The sequence below is a fragment of the Salvia splendens genome, chromosome 15 (assembly GCF_004379255.2).
Source record: "Salvia splendens isolate huo1 chromosome 15, SspV2, whole genome shotgun sequence".
NCBI lineage: Eukaryota > Viridiplantae > Streptophyta > Magnoliopsida > Lamiales > Lamiaceae > Salvia > Salvia splendens.
In genome coordinates, this window is record NC_056046.1 from 28,217,692 (window position 1) to 28,236,322 (window position 18,631).

The 18,631-nt window shown below is 38.7% G+C and overlaps 2 protein-coding genes and 3 pseudogenes across 3 annotated transcripts; 2 read left to right on the top strand and 3 right to left on the bottom strand.

Annotated features, from left to right (window-relative positions):
* Nucleotides 1-880: 880 nt before the first annotated feature.
* On the bottom strand, nt 881-1,894 carry LOC121767673 (annotated as a pseudogene).
* Nucleotides 1,895-2,016: 122 nt separating this feature from the next.
* LOC121767672 lies at nt 2,017-3,147 on the bottom strand (annotated as a pseudogene).
* Nucleotides 3,148-12,719: 9,572 nt separating this feature from the next.
* LOC121766961 lies at nt 12,720-14,162 on the bottom strand. The gene is made up of 2 exons (XM_042163188.1): nt 13,341-14,162; nt 12,720-13,259 (listed from the first exon to the last, which is right to left on the bottom strand). Exons 1-2 carry the CDS (start codon nt 14,160-14,162, stop codon nt 12,720-12,722), a joined length of 1,362 nt encoding a protein of 453 aa, XP_042019122.1.
* A 1,181-nt stretch (nt 14,163-15,343) lies between these two features.
* LOC121769508 (exocyst complex component EXO84A-like) lies at nt 15,344-16,182 on the top strand. 2 transcript variants are annotated; one of them, XM_042166337.1, is made up of 3 exons: nt 15,344-15,597; nt 15,735-15,815; nt 15,898-16,182. In XM_042166337.1, exons 1-3 carry the CDS (start codon nt 15,460-15,462, stop codon nt 15,916-15,918), a joined length of 240 nt encoding a protein of 79 aa, XP_042022271.1. In that variant the 5' UTR covers nt 15,344-15,459; the 3' UTR covers nt 15,919-16,182. The 2 variants fall into 2 exon arrangements, with proteins under 2 accessions (XP_042022271.1, XP_042022269.1); XM_042166335.1 differs by having other exon boundaries at nt 15,735-16,182.
* LOC121766962 lies at nt 16,103-18,228 on the top strand (annotated as a pseudogene).
* The last annotated feature ends 403 nt before the right edge of the window (nt 18,229-18,631 follow it).

Here is an 18,631-nt window from a genome sequence, read left to right on the forward strand (position 1 = left end):
ATTATTTCAAGATTTCATATAGTTAAATCTATCTAAAATACATACAGGAACAATAACATGTTGTAAATTTCAATCTTTAAGCATGATCTTAGAGTTTAAAGTTGTTTGCATAATTTTCCCGTGTGCTAGATATCTTATAATTTTCTTTACTCCACCACAACAATTAGAAATTCTAATCTTTTAACCTATCCCTTAATGTAGATTGAATATTGTGTGTGCAATAAATTACAACTACAAGCTAATATTTAGGGTGGAAATTCAGAAGACAAAAATCAAGAGAGCACAAACAAATAGGCGTGAATATATGTGTTGTGTTGGATTTCCGGCGCTCATAATATTCATTGCTAAATCATTATTTAGGGTAGTTCTAAGTTTCTAAATTTTCGTTTGATTCTGGTTTTGCATATCAACTTTAAAATCCACATATAAATGATCAAATTATTAATTTATTTTGATTTTATAACCAAACAAAACTTTGGCTCTAATATAACTTAATATAAATTATAGTTAAACAAATGAAAATTTCTGTTTTGTAATATTGTTTCATTGCCTAAAACGTGACATTATTTTTATTGACGTTCGATAGTACCACGTAAATAAGTCATCAAGTTATATTAGTGTCGCAAAATTAGAATAAATCAATAGTTTAATAATTTATAAGTAGATTTTAAAGTTGGTACGCAAAATCAAAATTTGGCGACACTTTAAATATTTACACACAAATTATCTCATTATTTATATGGGTAAGGTGATGGAATAGATTGGGGATCACATTGATGATTGGGACTAAATCTCCTAAAAAGTTTAATTATTTGAATTGAGCCCAACTTGATTAAATTTATAACATTAATGGATTAATTAAGCTACCAACCATGCAGGATGCATATTACCCAATACCATGTTTATGATCTACACTATTTGTTGATTAACTTTATGGTAAACAAAAACTTATTTATTCAATCTTCTGAGACTCTCATGTAAAACTCAAAAAGCTTTTGAGCATCTGGCAAAACATCCTTAGCTTCTTCATGTAAAGAGAGAGAGCCTCTGAACCCATCTTGCTAATCCAGGAGTCCTCATTTCCTCAAAAATCTTAAGACCAGTTGCAGATTCTGTTAATTTAATAAATCCCAAGTAGCTTCCCAACACAATATCAATGTAACCAAGGCTGTCTCCACCTTCAATCTGCTGCATTTCACAAAGCTCTCCTCCAACAATACTGCTCCTTCATGTATCCTCTCAATGATCGCGCCTCTCTATCCTCGTCTCCTTGAATGCCGGAAACCACTGCAAAACCAAGCCATGTTGTCAAAGGAAATATATATTTTATATCTTTATATTACTTGAGCAAATAAAACTAGACCTTATCATCAACATATGCTGCCCAAAAGCATGCCATGGCGCGATCATAGGGGTCGGAGGGAAGGATGGATGGGCCATTGGAAGGCCATGCTTCATCAATGTATTGAAGAATGATGAGGGACTCGGATATAGGCTTTCCATCATGGATCAGAACTGGGATTTTCTTGTGGATCGGGTTGGCCTCAAGGAGGCGTGCGCTTTTGTTGGTCGTATAGAATTTCTCTTCGGTAAATTCATAAGGTATCGACTTGAGATTTAGAGCTATCTGCACTCTGATTGAGTATGGGCTTGCCCATGCTCCAAGCAGCTCAACTCCACTTGTTTCTCTGCTCATCACTGATCAAGAACCACCAAGTTTGAACTTTGAAAATATTGTGCCTTGATTGTCTAAATGATAACATGTATATATAATGTAAATTGTAGCATAAGAGATATGCAAGTTAGGTATCCCCTTTTTGTAGAATATTGCTAGTAGATTAACCTGCAAATGAATTATATTCTTCTAGATCATTGATTAGCATAATCTCAAGTCTAGCCACTAGTAAGTTTGGCTAACATTTCAGCAGCCCTATATGCTTACCAATAAATACAGATGAACTGTTGAAATTAGAAAATTAGTTTCTCACTTTATTCATGTAAGCTGCAAATTGTATATATAAAATATTCATAAGTGAGCTATCTTAGCCTTAAAAGCCTCATTGTTATGAACAAATTCACCAGAAACAAGATAATCTGATAAGAAAGAAAGATAAGATAATCTTTCCAATAACAACATTGATAGTAAAACACAAAAACAGAAAAAGAGAAGAATATTTTCAATGAGAAGCAGCTTTTGACATGGCCTGAATCTTCCTGTGAGCTTCTAGAAGTTCATGAGGATCCAGCATAACATCCTTAACAAGGCTGTCAGAGTAAAGCCTCTCGGCCCATCCGGACAGACGAGGAGTTTTGGCTTTGTCGAGGATTTTAGTAGTACCATTCATCATCATCCAATAAAACTCCCTAGTGCAATATCAAGGTAACCAACATCATCTCCACCAAAGAAAGCTTTGCCTTTGCAGCAGCTGATGAATGCCTCCTCCAACAACACAAATGCTTCAATTGCTTTTTCAAAAGCCAACGCGTTCGCCTCCTCTCCTTGGCCCCCCCAAATTTGTCCGAGCAACGGAACCAACTAACCAAACCATTTCAACTATTTCATTTTTTTAACTCTTATCTTTGTGTGTGAAGCTGAAGAAAGGAAGAGGAAAACTGTACCTTGTCATCAACAAAAGTAGCCCAGAATCGAGCCATGGCACGGTCATAGGGATCGGTAGGAAGGACGGAAGGGGCATGAGTCCATGCATCATCAATATATTGAATAATGATGAGAGACTCACAGATTGAGCTATCACCATGAATGAGCACAGGGATTTTCTTGTGAATAGGATTGCTTTTGAGAAGGAGCTCAGGTTTTTCGTGGCGGTTCATTTCGACTAACTCATAGTCGACGGATTTCATCTCGTGCGCCATGACAACCCTGTTCACAAATGGACTCTGACCTGCTCCTAAGAGTTTTATTGCCATGGATGAAGTGAAGCAATTTGTTTGAGTTGGAAGTAATCAAGTTATCTCTTCTCACTTCTCTAAAATAAATATGGGGATGGAAAAAAGAAGCATTCAACTCCACACCAGACCAACCACTTTGAACTAGTAATCTCTGGTAGACTTTTCTTTTCATTCAAAATTAAATATTTATGGTGAAGCCATTTTTATGAGCATGTGGTAGAAACTGCTATTGGGAATTCCAAGATTGGATCTTAATTATCTCTAAGTAAGTTCTTTTAGATTTGGTTGATAAATAATCAAAGAAACAAGTAGTATCAGTAGATTAACAAATTTCTTTGACTGTGGGGAAGTGGTCAACTTTCATTATCACAACTCAAGAAAAAGATAAAAGAGCTTGCATTATTGGACTAAGAGCATCCACAACCGTGCTCTTGCCAATGAGCACGGTTGTGGGCCCGGCCCCACCTTTATAGCCTGCTCTTAGGCAAGAGCACAACACCCACATCCGTGCTCTTCCGCAAGGACGAGCACAAGGGCCCCACCATTCCATTATTCAATTTAAATAAAAACATTTCCACAAAATTAAAACTCATTAAAAATAACCGAAATAATATTACAAATTATAAAAAAATTAAAAATTACATAATTAAAATACTAAAAATTAAAAATTACATAGTTAAAGTCTTAAAAATTAAAAATTACATAATTTAAATCCTAAATATTAAAAATTACATAATTAAATTCATAAAATTAAAAAAACCCGGTACTCGTGGCCGAATTTCGCCCAAATGGATGATGAATGTGTATTTATAGATGATTTTGGGATTAAATTTTTAAAAAAAACTTCAAAAAAATTATAATAAAATCTGTATATTTTTAGCAATCCGAAAATTTTTTTATTTTATTTTTGGTATTATTTTCGATTTTAAAAAAAATGCCAACGGCCAATAGAAACGTCCCACGTCGCCCTGCTCGCTGGCACGGACGTGCTTTTAGCTAAGAGCGCGTCCTTGCAAGAGCGCAGCGGTGGACAAGTGTGTCCTTGCCAGCGGCAAGGACGGATGGACGGTGTGTTGCCACCGTTGTGGATGCTCTAATTATTTCATGCCAGACCTGATTTAATTAGTCATCTATTATGGACTTTTCATTCAAAGAACAAGTTAATGCTGTTGTCATTTTCATGTTTCCAACTAGTATACTGATTTGATTCACTTCAAGTTCAACCAAAATAATTCTACCTTATTAGTTTACAATGCTCATTATTCGAATCAAATGCACTCATCTGACGTGGAGGAAAGACGGAGAAGCTATCTAATAACAACACTCATATAAGCACACAGATTTCCCATTTCAGAATCGAATTTCTCATATAAAGTGTCCCATTTATCTTTTTATTGTTTTTGCTAATAGACCCATATTCCATTAACTCTTTAACTTACATTTTATTTTAAAATTAAAATATAAAAGTAGGACCATATTCCATTAACTCTTCTACTTACATTTTATTTTAAAATTTAAATATAAAAGTAGGACTCATATTTCAATAACTTTTTCTATCCATTACATTTTTTAAAACCCGTGCTAAGTCAACTGTGGACACTTAATCGACTACAAAAAAACTCACTCCTTTCGTCCCAACTAAATTGGGTCACTTCTTTTGGACATGGAAATTAATAAATTGTATTCAATGAGTAATACTCTCTATGTCCCACAAGAATATGCATTTTCTTATTTTGAATTCCTTTTCTCTAATGAGGTCTCATGAGATCCATTCTCCACTAATAATACTTTAATTACTTTTTTCTCTACCTCTCTTTTATTTTATCAATTTTATATTAAAACCCGTGCCGAACCTAAAGTGCATATTCATTGGGGACGGAGTGAGTAAAATATAGTAGGATAGAGGAAAAAGGTAAAAAAAGGTAAGAAAGAGTAAAGTAAGTGATAGAGTGAATATAAACTTATATCGTTATGAGTTATACATTATATGTCAACAGGGACGGAAATACACGGGGTCAAGCCACCGCTCCAGCGGGGGCTTGGCTACCGCCAGACCAGATTACCCTCCTGCCACGGTAGTCCTCCGCCTGGTCTCCGTCCCAGGCGCCCCGCCCTGAATAGCCCTGCACTCCATTTCCTTTTTGCTTAAACTAAATCTGAAATTTGAGGAAAATGCAATAATGCGAGACGATGTATTTTGAGGAAGGAGACACCAATATATTGTATATGATGTGACTGACATATTTACAATAAAATAAATAAAAGAGTCGTGTAATGTATAGAATCACTAGATTATGTAGTGGAGTGGTCATAAATTTATATTTCAGTGCTATTGATAAGAAATACTAAGATATAATCATTTTTATTATCTTATAAAATAAATTTGATAGCATTTTGAAGTGTATAGTATTAGCATTATAAATTAATAAATAAGCTATTTTTGTAAACTATAAACATTTCAATCTAAATTGATTCTTTATTTCTTATATGTTAAGTACTTCGATGTAAAATTCAATGAAAAGTTGAAGAATTCAATTACTATATGATAAAATAGGTTTTGGGGAATATTATTTCTCTCATTCATATTCCAACGATACACATTTACATGCCTCTTTATAGGCTCAAGAATACAACTTAAGGTAAGTTCATTCCTCTAAACCTAATCTTCTATACAAGGTAAAAATCAATTAAATCAATTATTAATCTTCCTACTTATTGTGATTGCAGGAAATCAGCCTATTGATTCTTCGAGATCTTTCCTTCCAACACTCCCCCTCAAGTTAAGTAATGGGATCACCAATTCTTAACTTGCCCAATACACCTCGAAAGGAATGTGAACTCACTGTCTTTGTTAAGATGTCCGCCAGTTGATCTTCTGACTTGACATAGGGTAGCTCCACCACCTTTGCATCAATTGTATCCTTTATGATGTGTCGATCTACCTCTACGTGCTTGGTTCGGTCATGTTGAACTGGATTCTCCGAGATGCTAATGGCAGCCTTGTTATCACATAACAGTCGACACGGTTGGGTGGATTTGAGGTCAAGTTCGGTCATGAGTTTCCTAAGCCACAGTACTTCAGTCAATCCACTCTTAATCCCTCAAAATTCTGCCTCGGCACTCGATAAGGCCACCACCTTTTGCTTTTTACTCATCCATGTCACCAAGTTACCTCCTACAAAGGTAAAGTACCCCGCGGTTGACTTCCTGTCATTTGGATTCCCTGCCCAATCTGCATCTGTGTAACCATGTATTTCTAAATGCCCGTGTTTCTTGAACAATACTCCATGCCCCGGTGTACCATTCAAGTACCGCACTATTCTCAATACTGCCTCCCAGTGTTCTTCTTGTGGTGCATGCATAAACTGACTCACAATTCCAACGGTATAAGCAAGATCTGGCCTGGTGTGGGATAAATAGATGAGTTTCCCGACCAATCGTTGATACCTCCCTCGGTCAGCAAATTTGGCTCATTCCCGAATCTGTAGTCCATGATTTTGGACCATTGGAGTGTCTGCTGGCTTGCAGTCTATCATCCTTGTTTCTGCTAGGATATCAAGCACGTATTTCCTCTGGTTGATAAAGATCCCCTGTTTTGATCTAAGCACTTCTATTCCTAAGAAGTACTTCAAGTGACCAAGATCCTTCATCTCAAATTCCTTGGATAGGTTCTTCTTTAGCTGGCCTATTTCTTCTTCATCATCACCAGTGATAATCATATCATCAACATAAATAATGAGGCATGTAATCTTACCATTCCTCTTCTTTAGGAACAAGGTGTGATCTGAGTTGCTTTGGTGGTAGTCATACTTCTTCATTACTTCAGTAAACCTCCCAAACCAGGCTCTAGGGGATTGTTTGAGGCCATATAACGTCTTTTTGAGCTTGCAGACATCTCCTTTCTGGAAGTCTCTGGAAAAACCAGGTGGGGGAACCATATAGACGGGTTTGGATAGTTCTCAATGTAGAAAGGCATTGGTCACGTCGAACTGATGTAGGGGCCAATCACGATTAGCTGCTATCGAAAATAACACTCTCATTGTATTGATCTTGGCAACTGGTGAGAAGGTTTCTGTTGAGTCCTCGTTGGAAAGATTTGACCCAGGCACAAACCAACTTAGGTAGTCTACTGTGTTGCGTGACTCACTCTCCCCCTGACTACTAAGGTGGGTGTGGTAATAGAACTCTGTTTCCAAAAAATTGCAATTCATTGTGGTTACTACCCATTTTGTAGTTGAGTCAAAGCATATATACCCCTTTTGGTTAATCCCGTACCCCACAAAGACACACTTGGTCGCACAGGGTGACAACTTCGTTCTTTCATGTTTTGGGATATGGACATAAACGGTACATCTAAAAACTTTGGATGGGAGGTTAAGGTGTTCGGGTATTTTGGTGAGTTTGGAGAGGGTATCGAGAGGGGTTTTTTTGTTTAGGATTTTAGTGGGAAGTCGGTTTATGAGGTAAATAGAGGTAGCAACAGCTTCTGGCCAGAAGTGAGTAGGAACTCTAGATTCAAGCATAAAGGCTCGGGTGATTTCGAGGATAATTCTATTTTTCCTTTCTGCTACCCCATTTTGTTCTGGTGTGTAAGGGCATGAGGTTTGATGGATTTGGCCTTTTCGGTAAAGAAGTCTGTCATTCTTTTGTTTACAAATTCCCTCCCATTGTCAGATCGAAGGGTTTTTATTGTGGTCTGAAATTGAGTTTGGATAAGGTTAAAGAAAAGGATAAATTTGTCAATCACCTCGGAATTGTGTTTTAAAAAGTATATCCATGTCATCCTAGTGCAATCATCTACAAAAATCACAAAATATCGCAAACCATTCCCTCCAATAATAGGTGCATGTCCCCAAACATCAGCATGGACAAGGGAAAAAACAGAATTCATACGAGTATTTGTAGATTTAAATGATTGTCTGTGGCTCTTGGCCAAAACACAAGTCTCACAAGAAAAGTCTTTTGGAATAGAGAGTTTAGGAAAAAGTAATCTAAAATAACTAGGGGAAGGGTGTCCCAGCCGTTGGTGCCAAAACCAAATCTCTCGTTTTGTGGACCCGTGAGCCAGCATCACACTGCCTTGTTGAGCTATCTCGTCCACATAGTAGAGTCCTTGGCTCTCAGTGCCACGCCCAAGTATCTTCCTCGTCCGAATATCCTGCAAAATACAGAAGTCGGGATGCATCAACAAGGTGCAATTTAACTTTTTTTGTTACATGGCTTATAGACATTAATCTCTGGGACAGAGTAGGAACATAAAGACAATTCGATAATCTCAAGGTTGAGGATATTTCAATAGTGCTCGCCCCAGCCACGATAATCAATTCCCCACTCGCGGTTTGTATATAAGTCTTAGTAATATTACTAAAACTAACAAAATCATCTTTATTGGGAGTCATAGTGTCGGCGGCTCCACAATCAAATATCCAACTCCTTTTATTTCCCCCATTATCCCTTTTTACGGTAAATGCAGCGGAAATATGGTCCAATGGCTCAAATTGATTTCTAAGGGGGAAGGGCTAAATTGCTCAATTTTCAGAAAATCAGGGGGTTTTTCACAATAATTCATAATCCGGGGTTCATCATGCAATTTATCATAAGTGGGATGGCTGTCATGCAATATCCGGGGTCTGTAACTTAATTTCATAGAATCTGGGGTCCATTTTGCAAATACGAAAAACTCAGCGGTATATAAGGAAAATTAGGGTTAGGGTTTTCATCCCCTAACCCTTTACCTCCTTGACTTGCGCCACTTTTTCCATTTCGGTTCCCGATTTTTCCGGCAAAATTGCCGGCGCCGATCACTCCAACTCCGTTCCCGCCTCCGCTGGGAGCTTCCGGTTCTTCTTTCTATTTTCCTCGACCGGTTATCATGTTCCGATTTCCGATCGCCATTTTCGCCATCTCACTCCCGACTGAGATCCCGGTCGCCATCTTGGCCTTCGCCGTTTGCCTTTCCTCCCACCATTCGGGATATCCGTTCAATTGAAAGCACGTTTCTCGTGTGTGCTTTTACATCCCACAGTGGGAGCACCAAAGCTTCGACTTGTCCACCGGTTTGTTCCTCGAGCGGTAAGCGGTGGTGGTTTGGCGCGGGGTTCTACTCCGATAGCCTTGTCGTTGTCCCTGCACCGCCAGTCCGTGCCCAATTCTTTGTGAGTCTCCTCCGTCGTGATTGTGGGTGTTGGCTTTTGGGGATTCTGGTGGCCCTAGTCGCCGTCGGACCACCTTCTTTTTAACCCACCCATAGGCGATTTCCAGCGGGGGAGACGATACTTCCTCGAGGATGTCTCGCCGGACTCCTTCGTGTTCTTCATTTAGCCCCGCCAGAAATCGGAGCAGTCGTTTGGTGTTGGTGTAGACCCTGAACTGATTTATTCCCTTTTCGCAGCAATCGACCGGTTGTTTCTGACACCGGTCGATATTGATCCACATTCCGTGGATTATGAGGTAGTACGTCTCCAGATCCATATTCCCTTGTTTAATTGTGTTTGCTTGGTCTTCCAGGTCATATACGAGGTAGAGACCAACCTCGCTCTCGTACGTGGTGGCTAGGCTATCCCATATAGCCTTGGCCGATTGATAGTGGGCGAAATATGCAATAATATCATTTTCGATATTATCCACAATCCATGAGAAGATGATTAGATCCGTTTCTTCCCAATCGTCATAATCCTTGCTTCCCGGCAGTGGTGGAGCCGGTTTTCCGGTTATGTGGGAGTAGCCTCCCCTGCTCCCTATTGCAACCTTCATTAGCCGCGACCATAGTGGGTAATTCCCTCCATTGAGTTTGAACGCAACAGTTACGTTCTTACTCGCTCGTATTTTACTGCTTGATGATTCTGGTTCTGTTGGTTTCTTATCGTCTGACATTTTGAGTATTGATTTGAATTGGTTTGCTCACTGATTTTTTTGTGATTTGGCCGAGATTGGTATGGAGTGGGCAGTGATGAACGAAAAATCTGAGCCCTAGTTTAACTCCTGCTCTCAAGCCATGATAAAATAGGTTTTGGGGAATATTATTTCTCTCATTCATATTCCAACGATACACAATTTACATGCCTCTTTATAGGCTCAAGAATACAACTTAAGGTAAGTTCATTCCTTTAAACATAATCTTCTATAGAAGGTAAAAATCAATTAAATCAATTAAAAATCTTCATACTTATTGTGATTGCATGAAATCAGCCTATTAATTCTTCGAGATCGTTCCTTCCAACATTATCACTTTAGTAAACCAATATATTACTGAGTACAAAGTCACGATGTATATTTTTTAATTTTATCATATTGTAGTATATATATTAAAAAGTTAATGTTATTGTTACGATGTACAAAGTCAAGATGAATAATTGTTGTATCCATTTGAAAATATATATCATGGAGCTCCTATTAATAATTGTTTCATGTATTTGCTCTTCGATTTGATGGCCGATCGGAACAATTATCAACCATCTGATAAAAATTATAAATATTTTATTTAAAATTAAATATTTTATTTAAAATTAAATATTTTAATATTGTTATTTTTTAAATTTAAATATAATAATATATTATTATTTTATAATTAAATATTAGTAATATTTTAAAATTTTAGCACCGGCTTCTTTTGATTTCTAGTTCTGTCCAATGTCAAAGACGAAGTGACCGTGTGGATGAACATATTATAATCCAATAATTAGATTCCCAATAAACACATGATTTAAAAGTAGATCAGTCACTCGGTTCACCAATTGACATATCGATTCAATTACGAATTTGTAAGTAGGCATATTTTATCAGTTAGTTAATTATTTGACTATGTTACAGCTGAATAATCAGCCATAATTATTGATGTTCACACACATTTTAAAAAAGAAAGCATAAATATTTAAGTATAATTTTTTTCAGATTTGATGTTTGTAAAATAAAATTTAAAATCAAATTATTGATTACAGAAGAACAAAATCGTAGTTTAACTTTTTCATCTAAACAATTATGGTTGGAAAAATTAGAAGCAATAAATTAACAGTGAGAATCTTTATTGAAAAGTGATTGGAGAGAGCAACTATGTAGAATTAATTTGCATAGTAGTAGTTAGGGATGTAAGTGTAGCCTGTAACCTGTGGGCTGGCCCGAATAGCCCGGTAAATTTATAAAAAATGCCATTATTTACACTTAAAAAAAGAAAATGCAAACCCTAGTCAACTCTCACTCTCGATTCAACTCTCTCACTCCAGACTCTCGCTCTCTCACTCCCGACAACATCTCTCTCATTACTCCTCTCCCTCTCTGCCTCACCCAGTCTCCCTCCGCCTCCCTCCGAAACGATGGACACCGTCATCCCTGAAACACCGCCGGACTGGGTTGATGACGACGCAATAGGTCGTCGGTCCGTGGTTCACGGTGTTCCACCGTTCGTAGGCGACGACGGTTGTGAAGGGCCGACACCTCCCGATTTGGTGTTTGACGGATCTGAAACTGAAGATTCGTCGGACGCTATGGACGGATCTGAAACCGATGGATCTGAAACTCAGCCTCCGTCCGAGGGCTTCTACGTTCCTGACAGTGAATCTCCGTCCCCATTAATCGACGGATCTGAAACCGAAGATCCGGCTAAGGGTTTCGCCGGATCTGAAACTCAGCCTCCTTTTGCCCCCTTTGATTGGCCGGACTTCAAGCCGCCTTCAGGCTATGTTAATTTGGGGGAAAGCGAAGCATCTTCCATTGGTTTGGATGACATCGGGGAAGGCATACATGGAGCAATGCAGCCGGCGGTGGAGCCAAACAGAGAGTACACCGACAATGAAAAAGCTATGCTATTAATCATGTTTCCTTGCATGAAGGATATCTTATGATTTGTGAGTTTCTTTCTAATTCAGAGCCACCCCTTTTTAGGGTTTGGAGGCTTTTGACATTAGGAAAATGTAGCCTATTTCTGATGTACTCCATGTTTATATGCATTACTCCATGTTTATGTGCATTGCTCCATGTTTGAGGCTGTGGGAATTGCTCCTGATTGTTTATGCGATATTGGTGAATGTGTATGTGATATTGAGGCTGTGGGAATTGTTCCTGACTGTTTATGTGATATTGGTCCCTGAGTATGTGATATTGAGGCTGTGGGAATTGTTCCTGACTGTTTATGTGATATTGGTCCCTGAGTATGTGATATTGAGGCCGTGGGAATTGTTCCTGACTGTGTATATGATATTGGTCCTTGAGTATGTGATATTGAGGCAGGGGGAATTGTTGATGACTGTGTATGTGCATTCTGATGTTGTTTATATACCCTGTGATGAAGCTTTTCTGAGGGGAAGCTTAGCCACCTCTGTGTCAGGTTTGGAGGCTGTGTTAGTTTCTTCTGTTGCTCCTAGGCCTTGTGTTGTTGTCCATATGCCCTGTGATGAAGCTTTTCTGCATACTTAACCCATCCACCCCTGTGTTAGGTTTGGAGGTTGTTGTAAGTGTAATGTGTTGCTCCTAGGCCTTGTGTTGATGGCCTTATGCCCTGTGATGGAGCTTTTCTGAGGGAAATGACAAATTAGCCACCCCCTATGAAGGGTTTGGAGGCTGATTTGAAGTGATAATACCAAAAATATTCACTGATTAGTTAGTAGTGTGTACAGTGATGATGTTTATACAAAATGCAGCCTATTTAGCTTAGTAAGCCACCCCCTACGAAGGGTTTGGAGGCTGATGCCATGTGATGACACTTCTCTGATGGCATTAACAAAAAATGCAGCCTATGCACAAAAAATAGAGTTTACATCTTAAACACCAACATATGTTGGTGCTTATACTGTAAACTCCAGTCCCTAAACTTATGTCTAGTACCCTAAAGCATGGTTAAGCCGCCCTATGTCATATGAGTCCCCAGTGTTGTTTTCAGGCAGCTTTAGATACTCCAAGCTCTGTCTCACCAATCCTTCTTCAACCTGAAGTTGTAAAGGCAACCCCTCTGTTCTTTCCAACCTGTTCTTGTTCATATGAGGGATCTTGTAGTCATTCTTCCCATGCACTTGTAATATTGTTGTCAAACTGCTTTGCAAAGTGATGAATACTCTATTCAGAGTCTGTGGTGAGAGTTCTTCAAATGAGGTAAACACATTTCTAAGCGAATCATCTACACTTGTGGCCATCTTGTCATCCTGTAGTGACTGTATTGCCCTGAAATACCCAAGGTCTAACACATTTGTGTCTGGGGAGTTTGTTGATTGGCTAATTAGATGGAATTCAAATCCATCAGTACTTGCAAGTGCCTCAAAGTGATGATCAGCTGCTCTAAGGTGAGGTTTGACATTATCTTGCTGTATGAAAATCTTCTTGCTTGCATTGGCTGGCCATTTTGCTTTGATTGATGGTATAATCTGGCAATGAAATGTTTATGTGACTATGTGATGACATGAATATGATGTCTGATAGCTTTATTGACATCAAAAGTGGCATACCTGGTTTAGGAGACAAGCTGTCATGACTTCCTTGGTAATTGACTGAATAGGCTTTGTCTCCATTGTCCCTTTTGGCCTGTTCTTTGAACTTCTTTGGGCTGGTATCTGGTCTGTGAATGGGAATAACCCTATTTTACCATCGAATATGATGTCTCCATCAGGCCCACAAAGTGGCCTACACACAGCAGCCATGAACATCACTTTAGTGATGAATCTCTTGGACTTACAGGACCTGTATGGCACATCTTCATCCGGCAACAGGTAGTATCTATCTGAATGGTAAAGAAGTTTACCTTCAGCGAGTGTAGGTTGAATATGAGAAAGACACCATTTCATCCTTGCAATTTTGTTGGTTTCAGTAAGTGTAGGCTTGATAGCACTTGTATGAGGTTTCAATTGATTACTCTTAAGAAATCTACCAATTGTTGTCTTGCTCACTTCCATCTTAGAAGCAACCTTCCTTATGGTTGATCTCTCAAGCATGGACATGTTTCTAAACTTGTCTTCATCTAACATGAGTTTGTCTTTGTGTTGATAACTTCTTACTTTGCCTTCCATCATGACAGGTTCACCTCTGTTTATCTGCTGCTTACTGATGTGCCATATTCTTTCTGTTGTCCTTTTGTGGATGTTGAATTCATTGGCAGCCTCTGCACAAGAACCTCTTGGCAGCACTCCAGCGGTACTTCGCTGTAGAAGAAACTGCGCAATGAGGTTTTTTTGTTGGCTAGTCAATGCTAATGTAGGCCGATGCCATCCACCCTGCCACTGCCCCTGCTGCTCCTGATCAGTGACCAACACTCGGACCACCTCATTCTCCATCAGGCCCAGTGATGAAAATTTTCTGAGGGTCTAATACAAAACCAATAGCTTTTCTTTTTTTTTTTTGTTTTGGTTGGTGGAACTAAATGAAGTGTAGAAATGAATGTATTTATAGGAATTGGTGAACACTGAATTTGCTTGTATTTTTTCCCTCCTTACTTGTAAGAATTCCCTCCATTAAATGAAAGTTGCCTTCCCTCTCAATTTTGAATTGATATGCAACGTGTGGCTGCCATTGAACAGCTTGTAACTAGTCTCTCAATTGCACAGCTTTAATTTTGCAATTTTTGGGCATTGAACATTGAATTTAGTTAATGAGTATACAATTAAATTTAATTGCATTATTTTTGGCAGTAAACATGAATGTAAATTGAACATTAAATTTAAATTAAACATTGAATTGATTCAATTACATTTATTACACCAAAAGTCAAAAAGGTCTCACATTCCACTACCTACCTCCATTTACTAGACCAACCATTCAAACACTTTCTTAAAACCCGTGCCGAGTCAAACAACGACTCCTAATCGGGGACGGAGGGAGTATTATTTTATTTTTTTACTCCTATTTTGACACTTCATTGACTAATTTTATGATATAGATAACTAAAAAAATAACTTTCACTTTTATATTAATTTTATGATATACATAACTAAAAAAATAACTTTCACTTTTATATTAAATATACAAATTATATATTGAATTTTTATTAATATTTCAATTGTTAAATAAATTAAACTCACTAAAAAAATATTTAAATTTCTAAAACATATATTAAAATTTCACAAAATATCTCAAATATTAGTATTTGATCATATTTATGATGGATTTAAGCATATGTCTCAAATTTATCATAACTAAATATTTTATATTTTATAAATATAATTAATTTTCATCATGATTTATTGGATTGTTCGCATCTTAATCTTATTGGTAGAAACCCGATTAACCCACTGGGCTAGCCCGAAACTGGAGCTTTTAGTTTTAGGGTCAAACTTTTACAACCCCAAAGAAATCGCAACCCGGTTAGCCCACATCCGATTGACCCGCAACCCAAGTAGGGTTGACCCGAAACTCAATGGGCCGGCCCGATTGACATCCCTAGTAGTAGTACTAATTAGTAATTAGAATTATTAATTTTCTAATCGAAATCTGATCGCACTGAAATTCATCCCACGTACGTCTCGATCGTCGTCTTTCCCTCTCTCTCTCTAATTTTCTGTTATCATATTTTGGATCTTATTCGTGAATTTGATCGCAGATAGAGGTGATTTTAAAATACCGAAACAGTAAGTGATGGCGTTGTCGACAATGCAAGGATCCATCGATTTCGACGCGGAGATGACACTGAGTGACAAGCTCATAGTCTTCAAATCCAACAATTTTGATCCTCCATCCTACTTCCACAGCAACAGCGGCGGCACCACCGAAAAGGTCAATCGCATACTATAAACCCACATTTTTAGGATCGTTAGTTTGTTTCGTATAATTCCGTAAATTAATTTTTATTTTTGGACCAAATTGAATGTGTGAATTCTGCAAATCTGACTGAATTGGTGCATCTGGAGCAGGAAAGTAGGCAATTGTGCATGCACCTAGATAGGTTGAACAAGGCTTCTGCAGAAGAAATGCGGAAAAGTGTCTTTTATAAGGCGTCTGGTCGTTCCAAACATTTCAAAAATTCACCTCTATTTCTGATGATGTTCATTATCTTTTGCTATATATATTTTTCAGGACATCAAGAGAGATCTCTGATCTTGAAGGGGAGCTTGTTTCCTTGAAAAACCTGTTGTCTACGCGAGCAAATATCATCAACGGGATAGCTGATGGAGTTCGGATCGAGTCCTTGCCAGATGGAACTGATCATGCTAGAGAGGCTGCAGATTTAGAGTTCGAAGAGACAGAGCCTCCAAAATACGACAAGTGGCTGTCCCAGTTTATGGAGAAGATTGAGGTCTTACTGGCTGAGAGGCGAATCGATGAGGCTCTGGCAATACTAGACGAAGGCGAGGTTCTAGCTGAGGAGGCAATACAGAAATGTGCAGTCCCTACAGCCTTCTAGCACTTCATATGGACCTGCCTACACTACTGCACTTGCACACCTAGTTTTCTCCACTATTGCTCAGGCGTCGAATGGTTCCTTAACTATATTTGATGATGAGCCGGCTTTTACATCTGAGCTTGTGACTTGGGCAGTTAATCAGACACTGGCTTTTGCACAGCTTATCAAGAGGAATGCTGTGGCGACTCCAGCAGCGTCTGGTTGTCTAAGGATTGTTGCTGAGTGCATCCACATCTGCTTGGGGCACTCGTTGCTGCTAGAGGATCGCGGATTGGCTCTTTGGCCAACTGTTCTGAATTTTTTCAAGCCCTTCTTGGAGCAGGCCCTCACTACCACGTTGAAAAAGATCGATCTGTGTACAGCTGCACTTGCTGCTTCTGAAGATTGGTCGCTCTGTCATTCTCCGATAGCTGGCTGTTCTTGGGGAAGTGCTTCGGCTAGCATTGTTGCATCTCACCAGAAGCTTTCTAACACTGCACACAGGTTCCATACAATGATTCAGGTGATGATAACACAAATTCCTCTTGTCTTTATATTTAAGATGCTAGTTTGAAGTAGAACTGAATCTTGGTTTAGGAGCTTTGTGAAGATATTGGCTCTCTTGAGATCTTGCATTTATCCGAGCAAGCTCTGGAAGGCGTGCTGCAGTCGTTCAACTCGTATGTCAGCTTGCTCGTAAATGCATTGCCTAGTTCCATGGACGCTGACAACTTGGAGGGAAGTGGAAGAAGAATAGTTGGAATGGCAGAAACTGAAGCTCAACAGGTAGCTTTGCTGGCTAATGCAGTGTTTCTGGCTGACGAGCTTCTCCCTCGTGCGACCATCAAGTTGTGTTCCACCATCACAGGTGATGACCCACAACAGAGGGACCCTGACAGGAAAAACCGCCCTCCCGAGCAAAGGGAGGTGAAAAAAAGGCTACAACGCTCGGTTGAACAACTGAGAGATAGCTTCTGCCGCCAGCATGCTCTGGAGCTCATAGTCACCGAAGATGGAGGCGTTCATTTGAGTGCCGAGATGTACATAAGCCTAGACGAAAACAAGGAGGAGCCTGAATGGTTTCCATCTCCTATATATCAGGTGAGCATATGCCATATGTAGAGTTCATAAACAATTTCGGACAATATTTTTACAAACACTTGGTCAGGAACTGTTTGCTAAGCTGACAAGGCTAGGCAGCGTTGCATCTGATGTATTTGTGGGGAGAGAGGTTTGCAACTATTCTGTTGATGAGGCTAACAGAGACTGTGATCCTATGGTTTTCTGAGGATCAAAACTTTTGGGACGAGATCGAAGGAGCTCAGAGACCGCTAGGACCTCTGGGGCTTCAAACACACGAGCATCAAAGAATTTGTATTCTTGTGCAGCTCTATTTGGATATGGAGTTTGTGATACTTTTTGCGTCTCAAGGGCGCTACTTATCCCGGAATCTGAGGAACGTTATTGCCAGAGCTATTGAAGCAGTTAAGGCGAACAACATTGATCCATATAGGTACAGTACAGTTTACTCACCAACAGCTTCTAATCTTGTCTAACATAAAAAATAGTAGTATTATGTTTCTAAACTTGGTTGATTTTGTAGTGTGCTGCCCGAAGACGAATGGTTTGCTGATGTTGCTCAAATCGTGATAAAAATGTTGCTGGGACAAGCCAATTTCGATAACCCGGACCACGATATCGCTAGTCCGACAGCGTCCATGTCAGCAAGATCTGTTTCATCCGTCCATTCTCATGGAAGTCGATAGGATTTAGGTGGGAGTTTAAAAACTTAGGACATCTGAAACCTGGTTACATATCCACCACTTAGTTTGATTGCTACTATAATCTAGTTTGAATACACATTCAAGACGTCTGCATTAGTAGGAGTACCTCCACATTTACAACAAGAAGGGGTGGAAGTTTCCCAGAACACATTATTATCGTCTCTTCGAAGGCAGTATTATATTCTGAGTATAACTTTCTGAACTTTCGGTAAATAAATCATTAATTCAACAAAAATATTAGTATTAAATTTATAGTGAAAGGGGTTTGTTCCTTAAGGATCTCCCAAAGTCATTAATTAAAATCATCACAATGCAGCAAGTGTATGGAGCTTGTACATAGGTCTTTTTTTTTGTTTATAAAATCCAACTGTTACAACAAACAATTTAACATGTTGACTTAAGCATGATTTTTTTTATATCAAATCTGATATATACTCCCTCCATCCCAGCTAAAATAAAACATTTCTTAGCCGACACTAGATTTTAGAAGTTATTGATTAATGTGTTTAATTGAGAGAGACTGTGGGTGCAAGTATTAAACGGGGAGAGAAAAAATGTGAGTGCAAGTATTAATGTGTTTATAGAAATGTGGGTATATATTAAATGAAGAGAGAGAATATTTTAATTGGAAAGAAAAAAAATG